Here is a 25,909-nt window from a genome sequence, read left to right as displayed (position 1 = left end):
GGAAAGAGATTAGAACATGAAAGAAATATTTATTCTGAGGAGACACCTGAAATGCACATCTCCACATGGAACAGTGATTGTGGAAGGTCACCATGGACTTTAGACAGTGACCCTCACCGAATACCAAAAATGTACTGTTTTTAAAATAAAAATGGCCCCAACTTTAACCTTCTAAAAATGAAGTTAGAAACAAGTGGAACAAAATTTCTGATATTAAAACCAAAGAAGAAAATGGGGTCATGTGCTTGCTGTCACTGACTGTCCCGCTCCAACCAGACTGTGCTGAGATGCCGGGAAGGCGAAGGTCTGCGGTGACATGGGAGAGGCTGTAAGAAAATTGTTTGGGAACAAACTTTTCTATGGTTAAAAAACATGTTGCTTTTAAAAAAAGGTTGAAGTCAGAAATGACAGTTTTCATGAAAGTCAGTATTTGCAACGAAATCCAAAGGTGCACTTGAATTTAGCCAGTAGTTTCTGGCATAAGATTCATTTCTACTTCATAATGGATTCCATCCATTCACAGGACTTACACCAAAGTACACCGTTGCCTTGGTTGTGTGTGTAAATTCTCTGCCTTATCTTGGAGAAATTCACGCCTGTGAACTCCCAACTTCAGTGAGCGACCCTCCTGGGCCTGGCGGAAACTGCGCCGGTCTGCACAAAGTAAGTCTCGCTGCCACACGGAGCAGCGCTGTTTCTCGGGGTGGTAGAGTCAGGAGGTGCAGTTCTCGGTTTTCTACCCGAGCGTCCCCTGCTCTCCTGGCTGTGCACTGTCTCCCACGTTGTAAAGTTGAGTCGGTGTGTGTAAAAGTCAGTTTTTTGAAAAGTTGATTATATGCTTGTTTAACTTGGGTGAAAATGGATGATTGATCCAGTTTTCTCACCACGTTTAAAAAGGACACGTCAAGCATCCTGTGAAAATAACATTTCGCAACATTGCCGAGTGCCTGTTTCTTTACCCATGATTCCACTTGAAGTCTAATTTTGTGCCCAACAAACTCCCTAAGGAATGTTCCTTGAGCACAGACTAGACTGAACCAAAACTAATACTTCCGTAACCAAGTATGGTCCTTAGTACAGCAAATGGCCCCGGGTTGCAGCTACACGCAACGAGCAGCGATGGGCCCTGGCTGTCCATGACTACAAGAGGGACATTTCTTTGAAGCGGTTAGTAGGTTGGAATGGTGAGGATCAGTAAGCGAAACACATCTTATAAGTGGTTTATCTGTGACCTTGAATCCCTGGAGGGTGCCGGCGGGTTCAAGGCCAGGCTGCGCGGCCTCTCCGTGGGCCGGCTCCCAGCTCCCGCCTGAGCGCCTGATGGCCACGCCACCACTATCTGCTGACCCAGTGGGCGGAATCCCGAGTCCATTCCCCACTGCGGTTATTCTCCTTCATGCTCCAGAACCTCACTGATTCACAGATTTTTTGTGCTGCCTCAATATCCATGCAAACAGAACTTTCCTGTGTGTAAAATGAAAACTCACATACTATTCATGCTATTTTACCAACTGAAGACTCTTTACCAATTTTAGGATGTGGGCTATATAAAAATCTGCTTTTAATAAAAACTGAAGACAGCTGTGACAAAAATAAGGATATAATATTAAAGTAAATCAAATGATATACAGTACTGTCATTCTGATACAGAATTTTTACACAGCAATATTGATACAGGTACAAATGGCAGGATGTCAGACAACCCATTACAACAGACCTTTTGATTACAAATGAAGTTTAGATTACAACTTAATACTGATTTAAAAATGGTAACTAGTTTTATGCCAGAATAAAATCAATACTTCCTCTTCAAGTGACATTTTTAGTAACTTCTCTACGAGATTCTCTAAAATTAACTTCATAAAAAAAGAAATAAATGTAATACTGTATTGCAGCGATTTTCATATTAAACTAATTACTAAAATTCTGCAGCACACCAAAAAAATGTATTTTTTGCCCATCTGACAAAAAAAAAATAAGATGCATTTGATTCCTTCACACCTGACGGCTTTCGTATGTTGGCTGTTGTCATTTTTTTACTTGACAATCTAAGGGAAAAGAGGTCAGTGCCCCTGACTAAACAGTCAGGTACTGCAGGTCTTAAAAATTCTTGTGGCACACCAGCTGAAAATCACTGCTGCATTGGAAAGTCTTTTCAAAAACCCCAAGCCTATAAATCTGGACTAAATTAACGTGGCGTTGCATTCCTTCGGTCCTCACACAGCCACGCAGCAGGTTCAGGGGAGTTTAGCGGCGCCCAGCCTCCTCTCCTGGCGGGGGAGCCTGGAGCGTCTCCTTCAACTGTACCTCTTCCCTGTTTAGGTATCAAAGAGCTTGACTTTCATCAGTGACTCTGCCTGCGAGCTAGAGGATAGGGACACCCCTTCCCCCCATACACACATATTTTAAAATGCCAGAGGGACAGGGAGGTAAATGACAAATAAAGTGAGGTCCTTAAAATTCTTTGAGGGGTGAGAGACTAGAGACCGGACCAGAGGGTGAACAAGGTGCCTGTGGGTGGTGGGGCAGGGGTGGGAGGAGGAGGGTTGAAGAAAAAAAGTTTCCGTAACAAAATATCAAATTCTTACTGTCCTCATTTTTGTGAAAATGAGTGAGTTATTGGCATTAAGAAAAAAAGCCAAACCAAATCGTAACACAAACAGGAAATTAGAGCCAGTTCCATAATGCCTTGAACGTCATATTTCTACCCCAAACCAAAATTATTTCAGTAAAAAGAGGTCATTTAAAAATCAGCGCTAGAAATGTTACTTGGCACGTGGAGGGAGCCGCAGCTCTTCTTTCTGGCACACTATCTGCTATAGTTTGGAACAATCACAAGGAAACAGACCTTACAGCCACCCTGTGGCCGTTCACATCCGAAGTTTCTACTCTAAAGTGATTACTTTCGGGCTAAACAAACAAAGCGGTTGAATGAAGCCCGTAAACAGGCTAAGCCCGGCATACATGGGCACGTGTGATGCATTCTCCGCCCAAAAAATGGAACCTAAAATAAAAAAGAAAACTTGAGTCAGAGCAGAAACATAACAAACAAAATAAATCAAAAACCCCACCCAACTATTCCTGAGAAACCCGAGTAACCGCGTTCGCTGCGTTAGCGGCTCGTCGGGCAACACGCTCCGCGCCCGCGGCCGCGCCCGGCCCGGGAGCCCGCTGCAGGTGCGCCGCCTTCGCCGCGCCCACTCGGACGAGAGACTGAGGCCCAGAGCGGGTCGGCACTTCCCGAGGTCACACATCCAGAACCTGAAGCTCGGCCGGCGTCAGACCAGAGACCAGGCTTTTAGCCACCACGCTATACTGCCTTTCGCTGTTTCTCATTTTAATTCTTCCTACAGGGTCCCGCTACTGAAGCTCCCACGGAGAGCGCCACGCTATGAGCATGACCACGTCTACATCGTCCGCTAACAAATTCACCGACAGGGAGCAAACCAGAGCTTCGCCCACATGCACACAGAGGTCAGAGAAATCAAACCCCGGGGGCGGGGGCGGGGGAGGCACGAGAGGCGTTAGGGAAGGAGGCGACCCTGCTCACTGAAACCGGACCGACCGAACCCACCCGGGAGAGCCGGCGGGGGGGCCCGCCCGCCCCGAGCCGGTCATCTGAGGCTCCAGGCGCCCCGCCCGTGCCGCCCGCCGGGCGGGCCAGCGGCTGGCGCGGCGCTCCCGTGCCAGGCCCGGCGGGCGCACTCCAAACCCGACGCCGCTCGAGGCCCAGGGCCGGCCCCTCCGGGAAGGGCGCCTCCCGCCGGCGCCCGCTCGGGGGGCGGCACCAGCCCGGGAGGAGCGCGGGTCACCGAGGCTGGGGCGGGGCCAGGGCGCGGGGCGGGGCGGCCGCGGGCTGGGCTGGCCTCGCGCGGGGCGGGGAGCGCGCCCCCCGCCCCCCGCCCCCCGCGGCCTCGCTGCGCCCCCCCCCGCCCCCCGCGGCCTCGCTGCGTCCCCCCCGCCCCCCGCCGGCCTCGCTGCGTCCCCCCCGCCCCCCGCGGCCTCGCTGCGTCCCCCCCCGCCCCCCGCCGGCCTCGCTGCGTCCCCCCCGCCCCCCGCGGCCTCGCTGCGTCCCCCCCGCCCCCCGCGGCCTCGCTGCGTCCCCCCCCGCCCCCCGCGGCCTCGCTGCGTCCCCCCCGCCCCCCGCGGCCTCGCTGCGCCCCCCCCGCCCCCCGCCGGCCTCGCTGCGTCCCCCCCCGCCCCCCGCGGCCTCGCTGCGTCCCCCCCGCCCCCCGCGGCCTCGCTGCGTCCCCCCCCGCCCCCCGCGGCCTCGCTGCGTCCCCCCCGCCCCCCGCGGCCTCGCTGCGCCCCCCCCGCCCCCCGCCGGCCTCGCTGCGTCCCCCCCCGCCCCCCGCGGCCTCGCTGCGTCCCCCCCGCCCCCCGCGGCCTCGCTGCGTCCCCCCGCCCCCCCGCGGCCTCGCTGCGTCCCCCCCGCCCCCCGCGGCCTCGCTGCGTCCCCCCCGCCCCCCCGCGGCCTCGCTGCGTCCCCCCCGCCCCCCGCGGCCTCGCTGCGTCCCCCCCGCCCCCCGCGGCCTCGCTGCGTCCCCCCCGCCCCCCGCGGCCTCGCTGCGTCCCCCCCGCCCCCCGCGGCCTCGCTGCGTCCCCCCCGCCCCCCGCGGCCTCGCTGCGTCCCCCCCGCGGCCTCGCTGCGTCCCCCCCGCGGCCTCGCTGCGTCCCCCCCGCCCCCCCGCGGCCTCGCTGCGTCCCCCCCGCCCCGCGGCCTGTCCTCGGGGACCCGAGACGCCCCGCGCGCCCCCCGCCACCCCGCGGGCCGCCTGCGGCCAGTGGCAGAACCATTCCAGCCGCCTCGGGCGGGGCGGGGCCGGGCGGGCCTGGCGGCGGCGTCTTACCTCCTGCTTCCTCTTCCTCCGCGTCCTCTTCCTCCTTTCCTGCCTTCCATTTCCAAAATGGCTCTGGAAGGGCAGGGAGACGATGGGGAACAGTGTTTACAGGGGCGGGAGGAGGCGGCCGCGTGCCGGCGGCCAGGCCGCCCAGCCCCGGGCCCCCGGGCGGCGCGACCCCGGGGCCGAGGACCCCGCGCGGCGCCGAATGGTTCTGTCACTGCGGGGCGACCTTGAGCCCGGCGGGGACGCGCCGCTCGCTCCTGCCGGCCCGCCGGGGCCGCGCCAGCGCTTCTGCATGTGGGGTGAGCCCCCCGGAGGACACGGCACAGCCCGGGGGGCAGCGCGACGACCTTGGGCGGTGGAGCCGAGAACGCTGCCGGAAGCCTGCAGCGCGCAGGGCGGCGCAGCGCGGGGCCTGGCGGCGGCGAGCGTCCGCCTGGGATCCGGGCGCTCGGTCCGATTCCCGGGCAGCGCACGTGCCCGGGCTGCGGGCTCCATGCCCAGTGGGGGCGCGCAGGAGGCAGCCCATCAGTGACTCTCATCATTGATGTTTCTCTCTCTCTCCCCCTCTCCCTCCTCTCTCTGAACTCAATAAAGATATATTTTTTTTTAAAAAAGAATTATGTGGCCCAAAACGTCAATATAGCTGAGATGGAGAAAAACTAGCGTAGGCAGCAATCTGCAAGGAAAAGGAGCCTGAAATAACTGAACTGAAACTATAAAAATACCAAGCATGTTTCTTTTATTCATTCATTCAACAGACATTTACTAAGTGTCACCAACATATCAGGCACTATTTTAGGTGTTGCAGATACAGCAATAAAGGAAACAAGGAAGGGCCTGTTCATCCTGGAACTTACATTTTAATTATGAAAGATAGATGAGCCGGTAAGATATTTTCAGCTACTAATAACTGCCCTCACCCTGCTTATGGTCCTGCAAATTACGACACTGTGGTCACTCTTTGGCTTGTCGCATAGGCTGTCAGTGCTAAACACAGATGGAAAAGAAAGAAAACAGTGGCAGCCTGCCATGGGCCAGGCCTTGTATGGCATCGTGTATGAATGTCACATCAGGCCCATGTGCCAGTCCTCATTTTGACATGAGCTAAGTGGCTTCCTCTTGAGGTGAAGTAGTGTCCCTGACTGAGGTCACACCCAGCTAGAAAGGGAAAGTATCATAGTCAAACCGGGTCCCACTTTCTCCCAAATTTTGCTCTCTCCTCAAACAGCACCATGTCTGGGCTCCATGCTCTCTGAACAAGGGACCGGTCTGCTTTATTTATGAGCACAGCCCCGAGTCTGGGCCATGGAAACACTCCAGAAGATATTTGTGGAATGCCTATCTCCCTGCCACACCCCTGCCCCCATTATAGTCTGTGATCTCCCCAGAGGCCAAGGGAAAACTACCTCAGGCCCTGTGACCTTTCTTCACCCCGCATACCAACTCCTGGTACAGACAGGCCGCCTGATCCCCTCCACCAAACATGGAGGTGGATTTTCAGCAAAACAAAAGCAGCTGATGCCCTTGTTTGCGCAGAAAGGGCCCTGGCAATGTATGCACAAGGGCCTATGTTTTTGTGACACTTTAAAAATATCTCTGTATTATTCTTTTTCTTATTGAGAGCACCAAGACTGTGTAAACCTCAACTTGGATCTGCCCCAGCCAAGTTCAACATAATCATTAGGTCCCTCTATCACTGGATGCCCTTTTTTTAGTTTAATCAAACCCAGTTCCCCTTTTCAAGATCCAGTCTGTTTCTCCCTTCCTTCCCCAAGCCTTTCTTAACCTGTCCCTACCATATGAGAGCTCCGATGACGAAGACCATAATTTCTGATATGACATGCTCAGAGAGCCTTGCCAATTTCTTGACTGGCCCATTCACTTCTATATCTAAATACACTGAGTGACAAACCTAATAGGTGTCTGACAGTCACTAATGTATGAGCAAGTGATTACAGAAGATGTATATTCAGGTGTACAAGTATAGTCAAGGAGCTAATCATTCAGTCCAAACTTGATAGTTTACTTTAGAATCAACTATATGCTCAACCCAATGTTTCCAATGGCCTAGAACTCCAAATAGCACAGTCTGGGAGATACCAAGGCAGGACACCCAACACGTTAGAGAAAGCAGGGGCCTTATCCATTTGCAGCACATTTTAAAGGAGGAAATAGCACTGATACAAAACAAAGGTACTTTTTCGTGATTCCTCTCAAAACAGAAAACATAATGGGATACAGGAAGAAAAGCCTAGTCATGTGACATTAAAAAAACTGATCCTATTGTCATTTTATTTGTAATAAAACCAGTTTTGTTACAACTTTCTTCAATAAAGGTACATAGTTCTTTAAAAAATCAAATGGTAGCCCAGCCGGCATGGCTCAGTTGTTGAGCGTTGACCTATGAACCAGGGCGTCATGGTTCCATTCCCAGTCAGGGCACATGCCCGGGTTTCGGGCTCGATTCCCAGTAGGTTGTGCAGGAGGCAGCCAATCAATGACTCTCTCATCATTGATGTTTCTATCACTCTCTCCCTCTCCCTTCCTCTCTCTGAAATCAATAAAAATATATTTTTAAAAAAATCAGATGGTAGAATAGTGCATAAAATAAAGACTGAAAGTCCCAAACTTCCACAGTTTCTGGTTTTAATAATTATGAAGATCACTATGTATCTTAGTTTGGTAAAGTTTTAAATTGTTTCTTCAAATTTTTTTGAAATACATATACATTCATATAACACTAAATAATGCAATCATTCCTATCTTCCTCTTGTGAGCAGAGGGTTAACATGAGCCTTGGATGCTGGAGGCCATCCTGACACTGACCTTGGCCTTCCACTGCTCCGTGTCCTTGAAAGGACTGAGGGAAAATGGGAGTGGTGGGTTGGCCTCACTGGCTGTGTGGAATTTGGGCTGTGTGGAATGCAGGCCTTGGGCCTCTGGGACTAGGGAGTCATTACAGATTTGCAAAAGAATGGGGGTAGCTTCTGTGAATCAAGGGGATCCCCCCACATACTTTGACCCTCATCTTTGTTAGCTACAAGCACCCCATATGGGTGAGAGGCCAAAAGAAGCTGTGTGCTTGGGTAGCTGCTGAAGCTCCCAATGAGACGGAAGTGCTGCATCTGCTCTACTGTGTCCTGTGGGCTAGAGATCAGCATAGGATGAGGCCAGCGGTGCACAATCAGGGTGATTCCAGAACACAGCCCCACCCTCCAAATGCCCCCAAACCTGCCAGTGGACATTTGTCACAGCCTAAAGACATTTTGGTTGTCACAATCAGATAGCAGACAGAGGCAAGGGATGCTGTTAAACACCCCACAATGCACAGGACAACCCTACAACAGTTATCTGACCCAGGTGTTAGCAGTGTCCAGGTTGAGAAGCTATATTAGACTAAAACATACTTATTTCTTCAGCATCTCTCTGCCAATGGCCAATGAATCTGTAACCACAGCTACGATCCTGCCCCCAAGAGGTCAAAAGTAGACAGGGTTTCTTGACATCCATGATATGAAGGATGAGGCAATTAACACATCATGCTTCTTCCACTACGCATCTTTCACTACACTCTGTGTGATGTAAGTTATATTTTTGTTGGTATTTTCAAAAATTTTATACTCTACCTTAAAATTACAACTATGTTTACAATGTTTTGTCACAGGTTCAGTCTATAACAGAAAGTCAATAATTTTTTAAATCTTCCATTTTCTTTTTACATAAACAAAAGACCCACATTTTAATTTGAAATTTTTTTCTTCAAAAAAGAATTATTATTTGTCATTTTAAAATGCAGCTAAAGAAAGTAAAACTGGTGCTAAAAATGTTGACATAAAAAGTGGAGCAAAATAAAAGATTAATTTTTTTTAGAGGAAATGCAGTTAAATTGAAAAAATTCATAAAATAATAAGCAATCAAAATTAAAAGTATTAATCACATAATTATAAACTTCTAAAGCCAACAGGTAAGCAGAATGGTATGGAATTGGCTGGTCTTTGTAAACTCTGGAAAGTATAGGTGTTAGTAACCTTGAAAGTAGGGATCCTTTAAAAACAGCAACGTCATCCCTATAGACATGGATTCAGTAACTTATCCTTAATTGTTTAAAAGTTTATTGTTAAAAAGGAAGCCATGCAAAAACTATTCTTTGCCTAAAAATGTGGTTAGAAATCATGTTCTCCTTAGATGGACTTATATTTTACTCTATTTTTGAATTATCAAATGTAAAGTTGAAAACCACGTAATTATAAAAGTATAGACTAGTAGTCAGTGACTGCAAACTCTACAACTTAACTGATGCAAGTGAAATAAAATAGTAAACTGGACTCAGTGGCTATCACTTCTGTCACTTCCTACCTATGGTTCTCAATTTCATTCATCAACTATTGTTCACTTTATCAAAATAAACAGACATTTGTGGCTAATGACTAAGTCAAACCAAAATGGAAAGTTTAAACTTTAAACAGGTATAGTCTTCACCTATTCATAGCCTTGTGTTTTTAGAACACCAACTCCTGTAATCACAATCAGTTAATCCATTTTTTTCTTTAAAATAAGCAGGGGATTGGGGTGGGACGGGAAACATAATGAGCACATCACATTAAAATAGAATTTTCTATACATTATATCCATTCTTTACCATCTACTAATGAGACATTAAACTTCAGAGTAGAGTTTCACCAGGATATAATTTTTTTTCTAGAGTTGTTTTGGAAGGCAGCTATGCTCACCACTACGCCACCAACGCTAGAGTTGTTTTGAATAAAATATAGTCAAGAGATGTTCTGGAAGAAACTTGATTTTTACCAGGATAGGTTAATTTCATCCAGAAGTAACAACTGTGAGACAAAAATAGGTCATTGAAATGACCTATGAAAATGTATTTTCAAGACAGAAATATAACCTACATGAAAAATTGTAACACTGAGTTCTAGAAACACATTTCAAGAGGGCATCTGAATAGGGTGAAAGTTCAGATCTGACATAAAATCTTATTTTTTTAATACTTCAATTCTTTGTCACTTAATTCTATTATGGAAGCCATAATCTGTTAGAGGCCTCATTATTTAAACTGTGATAAAAACAAAAGCATAGAGCTATACCTAGGTTTATAGGAGAATGGTTTCGTTTACTTTCAGAATTGACCGGGCACGTTTCAAAACCTGAACTACAAGATTTATAGCAACCAGGAAAACAACTTGGTTCTCTTTACTTTTTAAAAATTTTTATATGTTTTTATTGATTTCAGAGAGAGGAAGGGAGAGAGAGAGAGAACTAGAAACATCAATGATGAGAGAGTCATTGATTGGCCGCCTACTGCATGCTCCCTGCTTCGGATCGAGCCCAAAACCTGGGCATGTGCCCTGACCAGGAATTGAACCGTGACCTCCTGGATCATAGGCCTGTGTTCAACAGCTGAGCCATGCCCAGCTGAGCAATTTGGTTCTCTTTAAAATATCTCAGATTTGAGAGATCCAAGATGGTGGCATATTAGGTGGAAGCTATACTTACCTCTTTCCAAGGCCAAACTGGAATTACAACTAAAGTATAGAAAAATAATCTGGAATAGCCAACTGAAGACTAGCTGGAGAGAAGCCTTATAACCAAGGACTTACAGGGGAGGCCACATAGAGACTGGTGGAGAGGTGTGAGAGTGCTGCCAGTCACGGTAGCAGCCGAAGTTCTGGAGGGATATCTCAGCTGTGGGGGGTTCCTCCTGAGAAGTGTGGGGTCTAAACCCAAAGCCAGGCTCCCCAGTCCTGAGCACCAGAACCAAGAAAGTTGCCCACATAACATCTGGTTGTGAAAAGCAGTGGGGTTTCTGTCTGCCAGGGAAAGACGGCTAGAAATGCAAGCACTTCCTTGAAGGGCCAACACACAAAATTTCGTTCTCAGCCATTCACCCTGGGTTCCAGCAGAGGAAGGGCAGAGTGGACTAGAACTGTGTGAAGAGAGTCTGGGGTTGGTGGCTCTTGGAGAGAGCTGAGAGGTCAGCCGCCAGGATGCCTGTGTGCTGAGTCATTTCCCCACACTTCAGAAGCCATCTTTCTCAGACAGAATTCCTCTCCATGCAGCCTAGGGAAGCAATAGCCCCACACACTGGAAACCCTCTCTCCCCATCCTGTGGAGCTTATGCCTGCTGAGGAGTACAGCTCGAGGCTCTTTAAGCAACTGAGCCTAAAAGACAGCATGCAGGCAGAGGAGGATCTCTGGGGGCCTTGAGAGTTTTGCTGACCTGCCCCTGGGCCTGGTGCTAGTAAAAGCAGACCTTGGTGCACAGCTTGGTCCTTTCTGCATGCACTCAGGCCTAGCAGAGGGAGTCATAAGCTGTGGATTGCTGATAGCTTCAAACAAGTTACCCAGGGCCAGTCACAGACAGTGTCTGACACTGACCTGCACCAGAGTCCCTCCAAAGCAGACCAGACCCAATATACCCAGTGGCCAGCTTCAGACAACAACAGAGCAGGAACCAATAAGCTTCACAAGCAGCATATCCACAGGCAGAGATCTTGACAGGCACCAAACCCTGCTGAGGTGAATTCTGCTTTGTGTGATCAGTACCTAGCAGTTTGCATGCTGTGTTGGGAGCTGAGCCTCACTGTCAGACAGCCAGAAGGCTGATCCCATGCACTGACTGTCCAACAGCAATCAAGGCTCCATTACAACAGGAAGGCCCACATAATGTGCACAAGGGACATTCGTAGAACATCCAGCTCAGGTGATCAGGGAGACTGTGCCACTGGGTCCCACAGGTCACCTACTACATAAGGCCACCCAGCCAAAGCTGAGAGTCACAGCAGATCTACCTAATACATAAAAACAAACACAAAAAAGCAGCCAAAATGGGTAGAAAAAGAAAGAGGCCCCAAATGAAAGAATAAGAGACGTCTTCAGAAGAAGAGCTAAAGGAAACAAGGTAAGCAATTTATCAGATATAGAATTCAGAGTGATGATTATAAGGATGCTCGACAGCATGAAAAAAGACATAGAACCATAAAAAAGGATGAGTCAGAAAAGAAGAATGCCATATCTGAAATAAAGAATACACTGCAAGCCCGGCCACGCATGGCTCAGCGGTTGAGCGTCCACCTAGGATCCAGGCGATCGGGGTTCTGTTCCTGGTCAGGGCACATGCCCAGGTTGTGGGCTCAATCAATGACTCTCTCATCATTAATGTTTCTATCTCTCTCCCTCTTCTTTCCTCTCTCTGAAATCAATAAAGATATATTTAAAAAAAAAAAAAATACACTGCAAGATGCCCTAGCCAGTTTGGCTCAGTCATTAGAGCATTGACCCATGGACTGAAGGGTCTCAGATTTTATTCCAGTCAAGGGCACACACCTCAGTTGCAGACAATCCTGGCCCCAGCTGGGGTGGGTGCAGGAGGTAACCAATCAATGTGTCTCTCTCACATCAATGCTTCCCCCCTCCCTCCCTCCCTCCATCTCTCCACCCTGTCCCTTCCACTCTCTCTGAAAAGCAATGGAAAAAATATCCTTGGGTGAGAATTTAAAAAAAAAAAGAATACACAGAATGCTTGATGAGGATCAAATAAGCAATTTGGAAAACAAGGTAGAAAAAAACACCCAATTAAAGCAGCAAAAAAAAAAAAAAAAAAGAATTAAAAAACAAGGATAGAATAAGGGACAAATAAAGCATAACAATATCCACATCATATGGGGTACCAGAAAGAGAAGAGGTAAAGCAAGGGAATGAGAACCTATTTGAAGAAATAATAAAAGAAAATTTACCTAACCTGGTGAAGGGAAAAAGACATACAAGTACACAAAGCACAGAGAGTCCGAAACAAGATGGACCCAAAGAGGCCCACACCAAGACACATTATAATTAAAATGGCAAAAGTCAAAGAAAGAGAGAATCTTAAAAGCTGCAAGAGAAAGGCAGTCAGCTACCTGCAAGGGAGCTCCCATAAGACTGTCAGCTGATTTCTCAACAGAAACATTTCAGGCCAGAAGGGATAGGCTTATAATATTCGAAGTGATGAAAAGCAGAGACCTACAGCCTAGACTGCTTTAGCCAGCAAGGCCATCATTTAAAATTGAAGGAGAAATAAAGAGCTTCCCAAACAAGAAAAAGCTAAAGCAGTTTGTTACTACGAGACCAGTATTACATGAAATGTTAAAGAACCTGCTTTAAGACAAAGATGAAAACAGAGACAAAGAAAAAGATGAGGAAGATGATGAAGAGGAGAAGAAAGGGGAAGAAGAAAAAAAGGAGGAGGAAAAGGAGGAGGAGGAAGGGGAGGGGGAGGGACAACACAGTTAAAAAAAATAAAATGGCAATAAATATGTACCTATCAATAATCACTTTAAATGTAAATGGCTTAAGTACTCCAATCAAAAGACATTAGATAGCTGAATGGATAAGAAAGCAAGACCCACATACATGCTGCCTTCAAAAGACCCACCTCTGAACAAAAGATACACACGAACTAAAAGTACAGGGATGAAAAAAGGCATTTCATGCAAATGGAACAAGGGAGGAAAGGCTGGGGTTGCAATACTCATACCAGAAAAAATAGACTTTAAAACCAATGCTAAAGCCTGCCAGCCGGGCTCAGCTATTAAGAATCAACCTATGATCCAGGAGATCTTGGTTTGATTCCTGGTCAGGGCACATGCTGGAGTTGCAGGCTGGAACCCCAGTAGGGGGCATGCAGGAGGCAGCCAATCAATGGCTCTCTCATCACTGATGTTTCTATATCTCTCTCTCCCTCTCCCTTCCTCTCTCTGAAATCAATAAAGACATATATACACACATATATATACACACAGACAATGCTATAGTAAAAGACAAAAAGGACACATGTAATGATAAAGAGAGCAATCGAACAAGATGATATAACCCTTGTAAACATTTATGCACCCAACATAAGAGCAGCTAATTATGTAAAGCAAATCTTGATGGACATAAAGGGAGAGATTGACAGTAATACAATTATATTATGGGAATTTAATACCACACTGACATCAATGGATAGATCTTTCAGACAGAAAACCAACATGGAGGTGGTGGCTTTGAATGACACACTAGATCAAATGGATTTAACTGATATCTTCAGAGCATTTCACCACAAAGCAGTAGAATATACATTCCTTTCAAGTGCACATGAAACATTTTTCTAGGATAGACCACATATTAGGACACAAAAAAAGTCTCAATAAATTTAAGAAGAATGAAATCATATCAAGCATCTTCTCTGAGCATAAAGCTGTGAAACTTGAAATCAATCACAAGAAAACTGAAAAACACACAAAGGCATGGAGGTAAAATAACATGTTACTAAACAATGAATGGGTTAACAATGAAATCAAAGAAGAAACCAAAATATACCTTGAAACAAATGAAAATGAGAACACAAGAACCAAAAATCAGTGGGACACAGGGAAAGCAGTCCAAAGAAGAAAATTTATAGCATTACAGGCCTATCTCAAGAAACAAGAAAAGGCTCAAATAAACAATCTAACTTTACACTTAAAGGAACTTGAAAATGAACAACAAAAAGAGCCCAGAGTAGAAGGAAGGCAATAATAAAGATCAGAGCAGAAATAAATGAAATAGAGACAAAAAAACAACAACAACAAAAAAAACAATACAAAAGACCAATGAAACCAAGAGCTAGTTCTCTGAAAAGATAAACAAGATGGACAAACCTTTAACTAGATTCATCAAGAAAAAAGAAAGAAGACCCAAATAAATAAAATCAGAAATAAAAGAGGAGAAATAACCACTGACACCAATGAAATATAGGGGATTGTAGGGAAATATTACAAACAACTATATGCCAACAAGTTGGACAATCTGGAAGAAATGGATAAATTCCTAGAAACATACAATCTTCCAAAACGAAATCAGGAAGACTCACAGAATCAGAATAGACAGGTTACAACTAGTGAAATTGAAGCAGTAATGATAATTAAAAAAAACACTCCTAATAAGCAAAATTCTGGACCAGATGGCTTTACAAGTGAATTTTACTGAACATTCAAAGAACTAACATCTATGCTTCTCAAACTATTCCAAAAAATTCAAGAGGAGTGAAGACTCCCAAGCTCATTTTATGAGGCCAGCATATCCTAATTTCAAAACTGGATAAAGATATGAAAAAGAAAGAAAAGTATACGATAATATCCCTGATAAACATAGACGCTAAAATCCTCAACAAAATATTATCAGGCCTAATCCAGCACATCAAAAAGTTCATATACCATGATCAAGTGGAATTTAATCTGGGGGAGCAGGGTTGGTACAATATCCACAATTCAATAAATGTGATACACCACATAAAGAAAATGAAGGATAAAAACCACATGATCATATTGCCCTGGCCAGTTTTGCTCAGTGGTTAGAGCGTCAGCCCATGGACTGAATGGTCTTGAGTTCGATTCAGGTCAAGGGCACATACCTTGGTTATAGGTTCAATCCCCAGTCTCAGTTGGGGCATGTGTGGGAGGCAACCAGTCAATGTGTCTCTCTCACATCGATGATTTTCTCTCTCTCCTTTCCACTCTCTCTGAAAAGCAATGGAAAGAATATCCTCAGGTGAGGATTAAAAATAAGAATAAAAAAAAATACACAATCATATCGATAGATGAAGAAAAAGCATTTGATAAAACCCAGCACCCATTTATGATAAAAACTTTCACAAAGTGAGAATAGAGGAAACACACCTTAATGTAATAAAGGCCATATATGAAAAACCCACAGCCAACAACATACTGAATGGGCAAAAACTAGAAGTGTTCCCTTTAAGACCAGGAACAAGATAGGGATGTTGCTTTCACCTCTCTTATTCAACATAGTACTGAAGTCCTAGCCACAGCAATCAGACAGGAAGAAGAAATAAGAGGCATCCAAATAGGAAAAGAGGAAGTAAAACTGTTATTATTTGCAGATAACATGATACTGTATATAGAGAACCCTAAGGGTTCCACCAAAAATTTACTAAAACTAATAAATGAATTCAGTAAAGTAGCAGAATACAAAATAAATACCGAGAAATTCGTTGCATTTTTATACAGCAATATTAAACTATCAGAAAGGAAAACTAAAAAAAAAAAATCCCATTCACAACTGCTTTAAAAAGAATAAAATGCCTAGGAATAAATTTATCCAAGGATGTAAAACACCTGTGCTCAGAAAATTATAAGACAATGAAGAAAAAAACTGAAGAAGATACAACTAAGTGGAAGCATATACCATGTTCATGGACAGGAAGAGTTAATGTCATTAAAGTATCCATACTACCCAAAGCAATTTACAGATTCAACGCAATTCCTACCAAGATACCAATGGTGCATTTTGCAGAGCTGGAACAAATATTCCAAAATTTGATATGAAAACAAAGACCCCAAATAGCAACAGCAATCTTGAGAAATAACAAAATTGGAGGAACTACACTACTTGATATCAAACTACAAGGCCATAGTGATAAAAACAGCATGGTACTGGCATAAAAAGACATATAGATCAATAGAACAGAATAGAGAGCCCAGAAATAAACCCACACCTTTATAGTTAATTAATATTTGACAGAGGAGGAAAAAACATACAATGGGCTAAAGACAGTCTATTCAATAAATGGTGTTGGGAAAGTTGAACAGATGCGTGCAAAGAAAGTAAAACTAGACCACCTCCTTACTCCACACACAAGAATAAACTAAAAACACATTAAAGACTACATGTGAGCCCGGCCAACATAGCTCAGTGGTTGAGCATTGACCCATGAACCAGGAGGTCATGGTTCAATTACCAGTTAGGACACATGCCTGGGTTTTGGGCTCAATTCCCAGTAAGGGGCTTGCAGGAGGCAGCCAACCAATGACTTTTTCATCATTGATGTTCCTCTCTCTGAAATCAATAGAAAAAACAAAACATATTAAAAATAAGACTTAAATGTTAGACTTGAAACCATAAAAATCCTAGAACAAAACAGTAAAATCTCGGATATTTCTCATAGCAATATTTTTTCTGATATATCTCCTTGGGCAAGGGAAAAAAAGAAAAAAATAAACAAATGGGCCTAAATAAAACTACAAAGTTTTGCACAGCAAAGGAAACCATCAGCAAAATGAAAACACAACCCACTTAATGGGAGAACATATTTGCCAATGATATATCTCATAAGGGGTTAAATGTCCAAAATTTATAAAGAACTTATAAAACTTAACACCAAAAACCCCCCACAAATAATCCAATTAAAAAATGGGCAAAGGACCTGAATAGTCCCTTCTCCAAACAGGATATACAGATGGCCAAGGGACATATGAAAAGTTGCTCTATGTCATTAGTCATGAGAGGGATGTAAATTAAAACCAGAATGAGGTCTCACCTCACACCTGTCAGAATGGCTCCATCAATAAATCAACAAACAACAGGTGCTGGCGAGGGTGTGGGGAAAGGGGAGCCCTAGGGCACTGCTGGTGGGAATGCAGACTGGGGCAGTCACTGTGGAAAACAGTGTGGAGGGTCCTCAAAAAATTAAGGTAGAGCTGCCTTATGACCCAGCAATTCCACTTCTGGGAATATATCTGAAGGATCCCAAAACACTAATTTGAAAGAATATATGCACCCCTATGTTCACTGCAGCATTATTTACAATAGCCAATATTTGGAAGCAGCTGAAGTGCGCATCAGTAGATGAGTGGATAAAACAGCTGTGGTACTTTTACAAAATGGAATACTACTCAGCCTTAAAAAGGAAAGTGTTACTCTTTGTGACTATATGGATGGACCTGGGGAGCATTACGCTAAGTGAAATAAGTGAGTCAGAGAAAGACAAGTACCATATGATTTCACTCCTATGTGGAATCTAATGAATAAATTAAACTCACAAGCAAAACAGAGACAGACTCATAGATAGAGAGCAGGCAGGCAGCTGGGGGGTGCTGGGCAGGGTGGAGGGATTGAGCAAAAAAAGAGAAAGAAGCCATGGACACAGACAACAGTGTGGTGGTTGTGGGTAGGGGGCATGGGAGGTAAATGATGATGGGAGAAAAAGAAAAATAAATAAAAACATTTCAGATTTGGAAACTCACTGGAACTACAGGATGAGACAAATTCCCACTCTGACCTGCTAGCCCTCATCCCAGTGAACCTCTCGCCCACACACACCAGTTCTGGTCAATTGGACTAAAAAATGTTCAACAAACACAACAGCTTTCATGGAGAAAGAAGAGTCTAGTGGTTAAGACCACAGACCAGAAGTGAAGTCAGGCGCCTGCCCTCTGACCTGACCTTGTGACGTCAGGCAGTTGCCGAAGCCCTCGCTGTCTGAATGCTGGTGTGTGGAGACCATGACAAAAGCAACCCTACTTCACAGGCTTCTGTGAGCCTTTACTAAGAAACTCACACATGACATCGAGTATGGGGCACGTAGCACATGGCAACATGCAGCACGTGGCAACTGTTACTGCTAACACGAAAACGGCTCCCCAGGCCCTGTCACTCCTCACGTGCTGAGCACAGGCGGTGCAGTCCTCGCCCAGGGCCGTGAGGTGATGCTCACACTTCAAGAGCAACACAGGTCTTAAAGGAGAGGCTGAGTTAAGAGCAAGCTTTTCAGCGACAAAGGCGCAAACGTACAAATGATGACCGACACTCAGTAAGGAACACGACCACACTGAGATCAGTGCTGAAGGCGGGGCAGGGCCAGCGGCACCTGCAAGCGGGTTTGGAACCAAGACAGACGACTGACGCTATACGACCTTTCCTGGTCTAAAATGCCAAGACTGAAAGGTGCGTACCGTGTTTAAAAATGAAAGCACAGTCTCGAGTGACAGAACCCACGGGAGGAATGGTCTAAACGTAACAGGAAGTGTTTCTCAAGGAAACCACAGGAAAGCCACACTCGGCCTTCAGTTATGTCCAAACACCCAGAGTCCCTATGCACACAACTCACACAGAGCTCAACCTGACCCAGTTTATTTCATTACGTTTATTCCGAAGAAGTCACAGTAGTAACTGTCACCTGCCACTGTGGAGCACAGGGAAGTTGTTTGATTCTACTAAGTTTTAAACTCTATGCACATGTGATAAAAAGTAGAGGTGGAATTCAGTTTGCTTTGATAACGTGTAGAGAGAACATTAGAGACTGAGTTCTGCCTCCACAAGCCACCTGGCCCGGGCACATCCTTCACTTTACTACTGGGTAAAATGAAGACATGGGACTAGGAGAGCAAGGCACTGCATCCCTGGAGGATTTTGCAGAGATCATATTGTGTTTCAAAAGTTTTGAATCTGAAGGGCAAGGACTCTCCCCACACTTCTCTGCTCCCTCCCGCCTACCACCTACCCCTTCCAGAATGGATGTAAACCTGCTGGTCCCCTGCAGGCCCCAGAGGCTGCAGCAGGACCTCTAGAGCCCTATCAATCCTGCCATCCTGTGGTCCTACCAGTTATTGCCAATAGCTCTTCAAAAGTGTGGCTTAGGCCACTCTGATATGAAGATAAGATATGTAGATAAGATACATTGGAAAATTAACTATCATGAACCTCTAGGGCTGTGAACAATCTATCCTGTGGATAGAGTCAATTACTTTAGTATCTTAATTAAGATACAAGACTAGTTGTATTATCGATGATTTTCTGAAAAATGAAACCAAACAGCGGATGGCAGTGTCTTCCACTGTGCTCGCAGGTGTACAAATTCTTACACTCTTAATGCAGCTCCTAACAGCATGGCACGTGCCCCCAGCACAAAACACAACTTACTCTGCCTTAGCAGTAGGTCTGATATTAAAAATCTTTTCAAGAACGTCTACACTCTGATTTCTGCAAAGCAGCACACAATGGTATAACATATATATTTTTTCCCCTACATGATTTTTAAGCTAATTCATGTGTTTGAAATTACATTTATGAAATGTCTCTAATGTCACGAGAACAACGATAGGAAACTGATCACTAGGGTAAGAAGTTAGGGGACACAATCTTTCCAATGCAGGGGAGAGGGAAGAGCAGGCGCTTTTCCACTGGCTTCTCTAACTTCCAGCGTCAAGCACATACCCTGGGCTTCACGTCACACAGACCTTGCTCAAAGCTGGGCACCACACACGAGGGAACCACGTGAACAGAGATGCACATACTAACTTTCCGGGTCAGCGGATGGCAGCTGTCTCCTATTTTGCCCATAGGTGTGCAGATCCTTATGCTCTTCACCCAGATGCTCACAGCACAGCACATGCCTCTCCCGCACTGGGGGTCCTTGTCACAAGCCTGAAATGAAAGAAGCAAACAGATAAATATAGATGGCGTCAAGGACTCAGGGTAAAGAAATCTAAAACTAGCAATAAAAAGCACTTTCAATGTCCAACTGCTACAACACAAATAATCACGTACATAAAAAGCTGTGATCTTCATTTGCTTGTGCATATTTACCATAAAATCTAAGCAGAAAAGATCTTCCTAGTTTTTAAAAAATCGCCTAAAAAATGGCTCGCACATTAAATCTTAAACACAACATTTTTAAAAATGAGTTCTCTTTCTAGTGTTTTACTGAATTTGCTTTGAACTTGAAAAAATGAGTCTGTATTAATCGTATACCACACACGGCCACTAGGAACTACACAAGTCAAATCACAAGATTTCATGACTGTTAACTGCAGAAAACATTGGGCCCAGTTTTACAAACGGGATTTAGACGGTCTCTGAGTCCAGCACGACTCACTCAGGTCCATCAAGGCACCAACATAAATTTCAGGAGTGCTCATTTTCCTTTTCAAATATTTGTATTTTGGTTCATGAGACTTAATGTTTCTCACACCACTGACTTGATTTTCACTATTTCCTCTTTAAAGAAAGAAATCTCATATGTTGAGAGTGGACAGACCAAGACTTTCCCTGTGTTTCTCCTTTTTCCAGGGAGTAACCTGCAAAAAGAAAATAGCTGGCTTAGGCTATGCTCATGTGTACGTTACAAAACCAGGGAACTGTCCTCTCTGAGCTGTCAGAGAAGGCACTGCAGTTGTCAACAGTGATTACTCAAGGCACCTGTTCCCAATGTAAAAATTGTGAATGCATATAATAAAGAATCAACTATGAAGGAATTGTCATACTGTAATAAATATAAACGAACAATGAAGTCTAAACTTCTGTGCTCGAAAGCAGACCTGAGAACTCTCGCTCTTTCTTGGAATCATAGGAGGCAGGGTGCTTTCTCTGGATGGTGTGCAATAATCTATTTTGCTAACAATAAGGTAAAACATCCTGCACTATAAAATATGTAAGAAACTAAAAAGCTTATAATTTAGGCACAAGATTAAATGTACATTTATTGGAAACAACTAAAGCATTCCTTCAAAATTCTTAGTTTTGGGGACTGCCATAACTTCTTAAAATGTAAATATATGGGCACCCCCTTACTCATTACTTTTCATTAAAAGTGATCTTGCTTTAGACCTAATTTATTTCCCCCACTAAAATTTTTTTGTCAGCCTATTTAAAACAAGTATCTGGACGAAAACTACAATCTCCACCTTGGAGTGTTTGGACATTTACAGGACATGTAAACATTTCCACTTTCCGTCTTTTATCTGAATGCCAGATATCATGCCCATGTGGCCATTCCATTCCATAAATGAGATGTTCAGCACATGATCTTTTCCAATATGGTTTTCAAAAATTGATGTGAACATATAAATCATTTTTAAAATGACTACATATATTACCCAAAACAGTAAATATTTAAAGGTGGAGGTTTCAGGCCATATTTTATTTCAAGACCCTGAATTCTAAAGCCCCACCAATTCTTTTTATAAGCCAATCAAAATCCAGCCAAAAATCTTTTAGAATTCAATCAATCACTTGGATGTTTAATGTCCTATAGAAATATATCTAGATAAGTTAGTGTTTCGTTTCACTCCAGATGGTTCCTGTCATTGAGCCATAACTACATTTCTTTATCGCCATGCAGCTGTAGAAAGACTTTAAGAGAATTCTCTTTTTGTAACAGTTCAGTGACAACAGCACACAGCACACACAACTATATAACAAGCCTCGTCTAAATCTCTCTGTAGATAAACATCCAATGTGATAAAAATTTCATTTTGTAACAAGAAGCTTCAGTTCTTGGAAATATTTACAAAGAATTGCATAGGTTTATATACTTCTAATTAAACCGCTGTTTCCTAACGCCCTTCATCCTTAACCCACCGCTGATCTATTCCAACTGTGTTGTCCTGTGAATGGAACAAAAAGATACTTAAATTACAAAAGAATTTTGGGCTCAGAGGATTAGGAGAAATTTTAAATGAGCCAGCAGGAGAAGAGGGGAAACCATGTTTCCATTCTCATGGATTAGAAAGACCTGTAAAAACTTTTTTTCACCCACACTAGCTGGCTACTGACAAAGCTATTCAAATACATTTTGTAAGAAATCTCTAAGCTAATCTAATAAAATCACAACTCTTACAATTAAGTACCTGCTGGATAGAACCAGACACTGTGGTACCAGGCTTCGGTGGCTCCAAGCCTGCTCGCGAACGCGGAGAGCACAGGGCTTCCTTTCGCAAGACTGAAACCCTAAGTGTAAGCGTCGCTGCGTTCCCTGTGCCCCGTCGCTGCAGCCGCCGAAGTTGTATTTAAATCCCGTGATGTGCACTCGGAATGTGGATGACTTTAATGGAGGTGTAACATGATTTCGGGCTTGGAGAAAGGAGGAAAGCAGCTGAGCCACCAGGCACTGCTGCTGTAACGCGACGACACCTAACTCGGCGCGTGGACGCATCCCTCGGATGCACCCCGAGAACTGCGGGGAGCGGGCGAGGAGCGGCGCCGCGACGCCCCGGGAAGACGCGTCTCCCGGCCGAGGCATCCACGCGGCCGCCCCCACAGCTGCGGGAGCGCGGGGCGCTTTGTCAGAAGGACTGGAAACTCGCGGGAGACCCCGAGACGCTCAACAACAACCAGAACAAGCCCGGGAGCCTGGAGGAAGCGCCTGCGGCTGCTCAAGGCGCACCCACCGCCTCCAGCCCAGTCACTCCGAGGCGATTCCGCGAGGCCCGGCGGCGGGTCCGCACCGCGGGCCAGGGGTCGAGACCCGGGGGCGCCCCTGCGTTTCCGGGGCCCGCGCGCCTAGGGTTCCGGCTGGAACGCCCTGAGCGGGGCTTGAGGAGACTTTGAGGATCGTCTCTCAGCTGCACAGGACACTGGCCAAGCCCAGGAGGGGGCTGCGGGAAGGCGCGGGGGGAAGGCGGCGACAGCGGCGGTGAGAGCGGCTCCTCGGTCCCCTCCTCCTCCGGCGGCGGGGTCTAAGGGCGCCCCGGGCCACCGAGAGTCCGGGCGCGGGGACCCCGCGGCCCCGCCCTCCGGCTCCCTCCCGGCCCCGGGCCCGCGGGCGCGCCGCGGCGGACAGGTGCGCGGGCTCTTACCCCGGTGATGACGGCGGCGCCGGCGGGAGGCGAGAGCAGCGGCGGCAGCAGCAGCAGGAGCAGCAGCCGGGCGCAGCGCGGGGTCCCCATGGCGCCCTCGGCACTGGCGCCCGTTGGGGCGGTTGGGGGCGCGGAGCGGCGGGCGGCGGCCGCGAGCCTCCGGGCGGTTATAAGGCGGCGCGGCCGTGACTCAGCCCGCGGCGCTGCCCGGCACACCCCGCCCCCCGCGCACGCGAGCCCACCGGCCGGCGCCCCGGGCGACACGTGCCGGCGCCCCGCGCCCCGCCTCGGGCGCCCCGCGGGCAGCGGGAGGAGCCCGCGCCCGCCGCCGTCTCCGCGCGAGACTCGCCGCCGCGCCTTCCGCACGCGCGGGGCCGCAGTCGTGGGCTGAGACTCGCTCGCGGCTGTCCTCGTTTCCGAAGCGACACGTGCTCGGGGCCGGCCGCCTGCAGCTCGTGCGTTCCGCAGATGTTTACGGAGCGCCCACTACCTGCCGGGCGCGGCGGGCACGCGGGGGGCGCCCGCGCGGGGGAGCCGGGCCTCTGGGCGCGGCCGTTCGCCCCGCGGGTCTGCGCCGGCCGCCGTGGGCCAGGTGCCCCCCGCGCTGTGCCCCCGGCCCCGCCACGGAGAAGGCCGGCGCCGAGCAGAGGCGGGAGCCGCGGGAGACGCGGCAAGAACAAAGGGAGGGCCGCCGCCCCAGCCGCAGCCCGAGGACGTGCGGGGCTGCCCTTCAGCCCCGGGACCCCCGTGCATTGCTGTCAGTTCAAATGCTTTCCCTTTAGGCTCACATCTGCTCCGACCCCCCCATCTCTCTCTGTCTCTCTGTCTCTGTCTGTCTCTGTCTCTCTGTCTCTGTCTGTCTCTGTCTCTCTGTCTCTGTCTGTCTCTGTCTCTCTGTCTCTGTCTCTGTCTCTCTGTTAGTCTCTCTCTGTGTATGTCTCTCCGTCTCTCCGTCTCCCTCCCCCCCCTCGGATTTTTCGCACGAGCCCTGCCCCCTCTCCAGGTCGCGCGGGCGCCTGGCCGAGCTCCCTGGACGCCGCGGAGGGAAGCGAGCGCGCGGGGTTCGAGCGCCCGCCCCCGAGGCCCCGCGCGGCTCCGGCCGCTCCTCGCCCGCCCAGGACGCCGCCCTCGGGCCTTAGAGACGCCGCGGCGCCGCGCGGTCCTCCCCGGGGCCCCTGCGCCCCAGGCACCCCGACAGGAGGAGGGGCAGGTTTGCCCTCCATCTCAGAGCCGAGCCCAGCGCCGAGAGCTCCAGCCTGTTTCTCCTCAACAAATGTGATCAGGAGACTGCTTAGATGTGACCACACCAAACTTGCTTGCGCCACAATTTTGGGAAGCACGACTCTCCCTAAATCTTCGGAATCGCAGGCTTTCCCGGGTCCCTTAAGGGCCACAGCCTTTTGAAAAGCAGATGCGTCTTTCAGGCTCTAATAAATACAGTGAGGAGAACGGAGACAAAGTTACTGTCAGACTGTGGGGCTCCCTCGTGCCAAAGCATTCAGACTAAATGTGGAAAGAAAGAAAAAAAGAAAGCGGGCAAGTATCCGAACGTTTCAAACAGCTGAATATTTGGAAAACCAAATCTTTGACTGATTTTAAAAACCCTTTCCCCCTTTTTCATGTTTCATAATGTTCTCAAACAAACAAAAGAATCAAACTTTAAAAAAATTGTTAAAATTGGACTCAGTAATAAGTGGAAACAGTAGCAAGTGGCAGATTGGTGGAAAGTTTCCTTTTCCAGTCTCCATGCCAACGCTAGCACGGGACTGCTGCTGGGTAAATGTAAAAACCAGTCAACATTCCTACATTTTAAAAAATGCTCCATTTCCTACTTGCTAGTATTGAATGCCAGCCTGGGCAGACCCCGCTTCCCCACACGTAGGGGACAGGGTACATACGTCTTACAAGGAAAATCAGACTTCAAAAGTGGATGGCTTCCTACATGCTGTTTGGAAAACAATCCTCATAAGGCTGTTTTGAAACAAGGTTGGAAACACTTAAAAACAGGGTTGGTTTGGTTTCATGTTTCCTTTGATCATGCTGTTTCTTTTAATTGGTTTAATGCTCTGGAGGAGAAATGAGGCCCCTGATATAACAAATCTTTGCATCCACGGCCAAGTTAGGAAGTTGAAGCCTGAAAGTTGGTTCCATTTTATAAAGGGGAGATGAAAGGCTGAATCTGGGTTAGTTCATAAGAATGAGTGAGGCAGGAAGGCCAACCACCAGCACTGAAACAGAACTTGCAGAGTTCTGCCGGTCCTGCTCCATTTCTTACTGCGGCCTGTTGACACGGCGATGCCATTAGCCCAGCCCAGAGGTGGCGTGTGAGGGGCGCCCAGTTCTGTGTAGTGTAGAGTGCAGACATTTGTAGCAGCCGTGAAGCTTGGCTGAACGAAAGGGGCGGTACAGGAAAGTCCATGGGGTCCGGCATTTGTGATCTCATGAGCTGGACTGGAATCCTGAGTGACCATTGAACAAGTTACTTAACCTTTCTAAGCCTCTATTTCCTCACCCATAACATGGATATAAAATACTAACCTCATGGGTTACAACCTCCATGGAGTTAGAGAGGGTGATACCTGTGAAGTGGTCCTAGGGCAGACTGGGAGCCCTGTTAGAGTGACCTCTTATCAAGTCCTGTTTGGTGTCCTCTGCAATTTCTGCCAACACTGA

The 25,909-nt window shown here is 47.1% G+C and overlaps 1 protein-coding gene across 2 annotated transcripts; it reads right to left on the bottom strand.

Annotated features, from left to right (window-relative positions):
• Positions 1-11: 11 nt before the first annotated feature.
• Positions 12-23,464, bottom strand: PROK2 (prokineticin 2). 2 transcript variants are annotated; one of them, XM_081159907.1, is made up of 4 exons: positions 23,237-23,464; positions 19,959-20,084; positions 4,851-4,913; positions 18-3,004 (listed from the first exon to the last, which is right to left on the bottom strand). In XM_081159907.1, the coding sequence occupies exons 1-4, from the start codon at positions 23,324-23,326 to the stop codon at positions 2,900-2,902; spliced, it is 384 nt and encodes a 127-aa protein (XP_081016033.1). In that variant the 5' UTR covers positions 23,327-23,464; the 3' UTR covers positions 18-2,899. The 2 variants fall into 2 exon arrangements, with proteins under 2 accessions (XP_081016032.1, XP_081016033.1); XM_081159906.1 differs by lacking the exon at positions 4,851-4,913 and having other exon boundaries at positions 12-3,004.
• Positions 23,465-25,909: the final 2,445 nt, after the last annotated feature.

Source organism: Miniopterus schreibersii, assembly GCF_964146895.1.
Source record: "Miniopterus schreibersii genome assembly, chromosome: 15".
Classification (NCBI taxonomy): Eukaryota; Metazoa; Chordata; class Mammalia; order Chiroptera; family Miniopteridae; genus Miniopterus; species Miniopterus schreibersii.
This window is presented reverse-complemented; position numbering and strand designations above follow the sequence as displayed.

What these genes read in the sequence shown, in the direction of transcription:
- PROK2 (XM_081159907.1), bottom strand. Translation starts at nt 23,326, where the DNA reads ATGGGGACCCCGCGCTGCGCCCGGCTGCTGCTCCTGCTGCTGCTGCCG. An exon ending in GCGCCGCCGTCATCACCGGG is followed by an intron (nt 20,085 to 23,236) that starts GTAAGAGCCCGC and finishes CTTTCATTTCAG; the next exon opens with GCTTGTGACAAGGACCCCCA. An exon ending in GCCATCCGCTGACCCGGAAA is followed by an intron (nt 4,914 to 19,958) that starts GTTAGTATGTGC and finishes CTGCCCTTCCAG; the next exon opens with AGCCATTTTGGAAATGGAAG.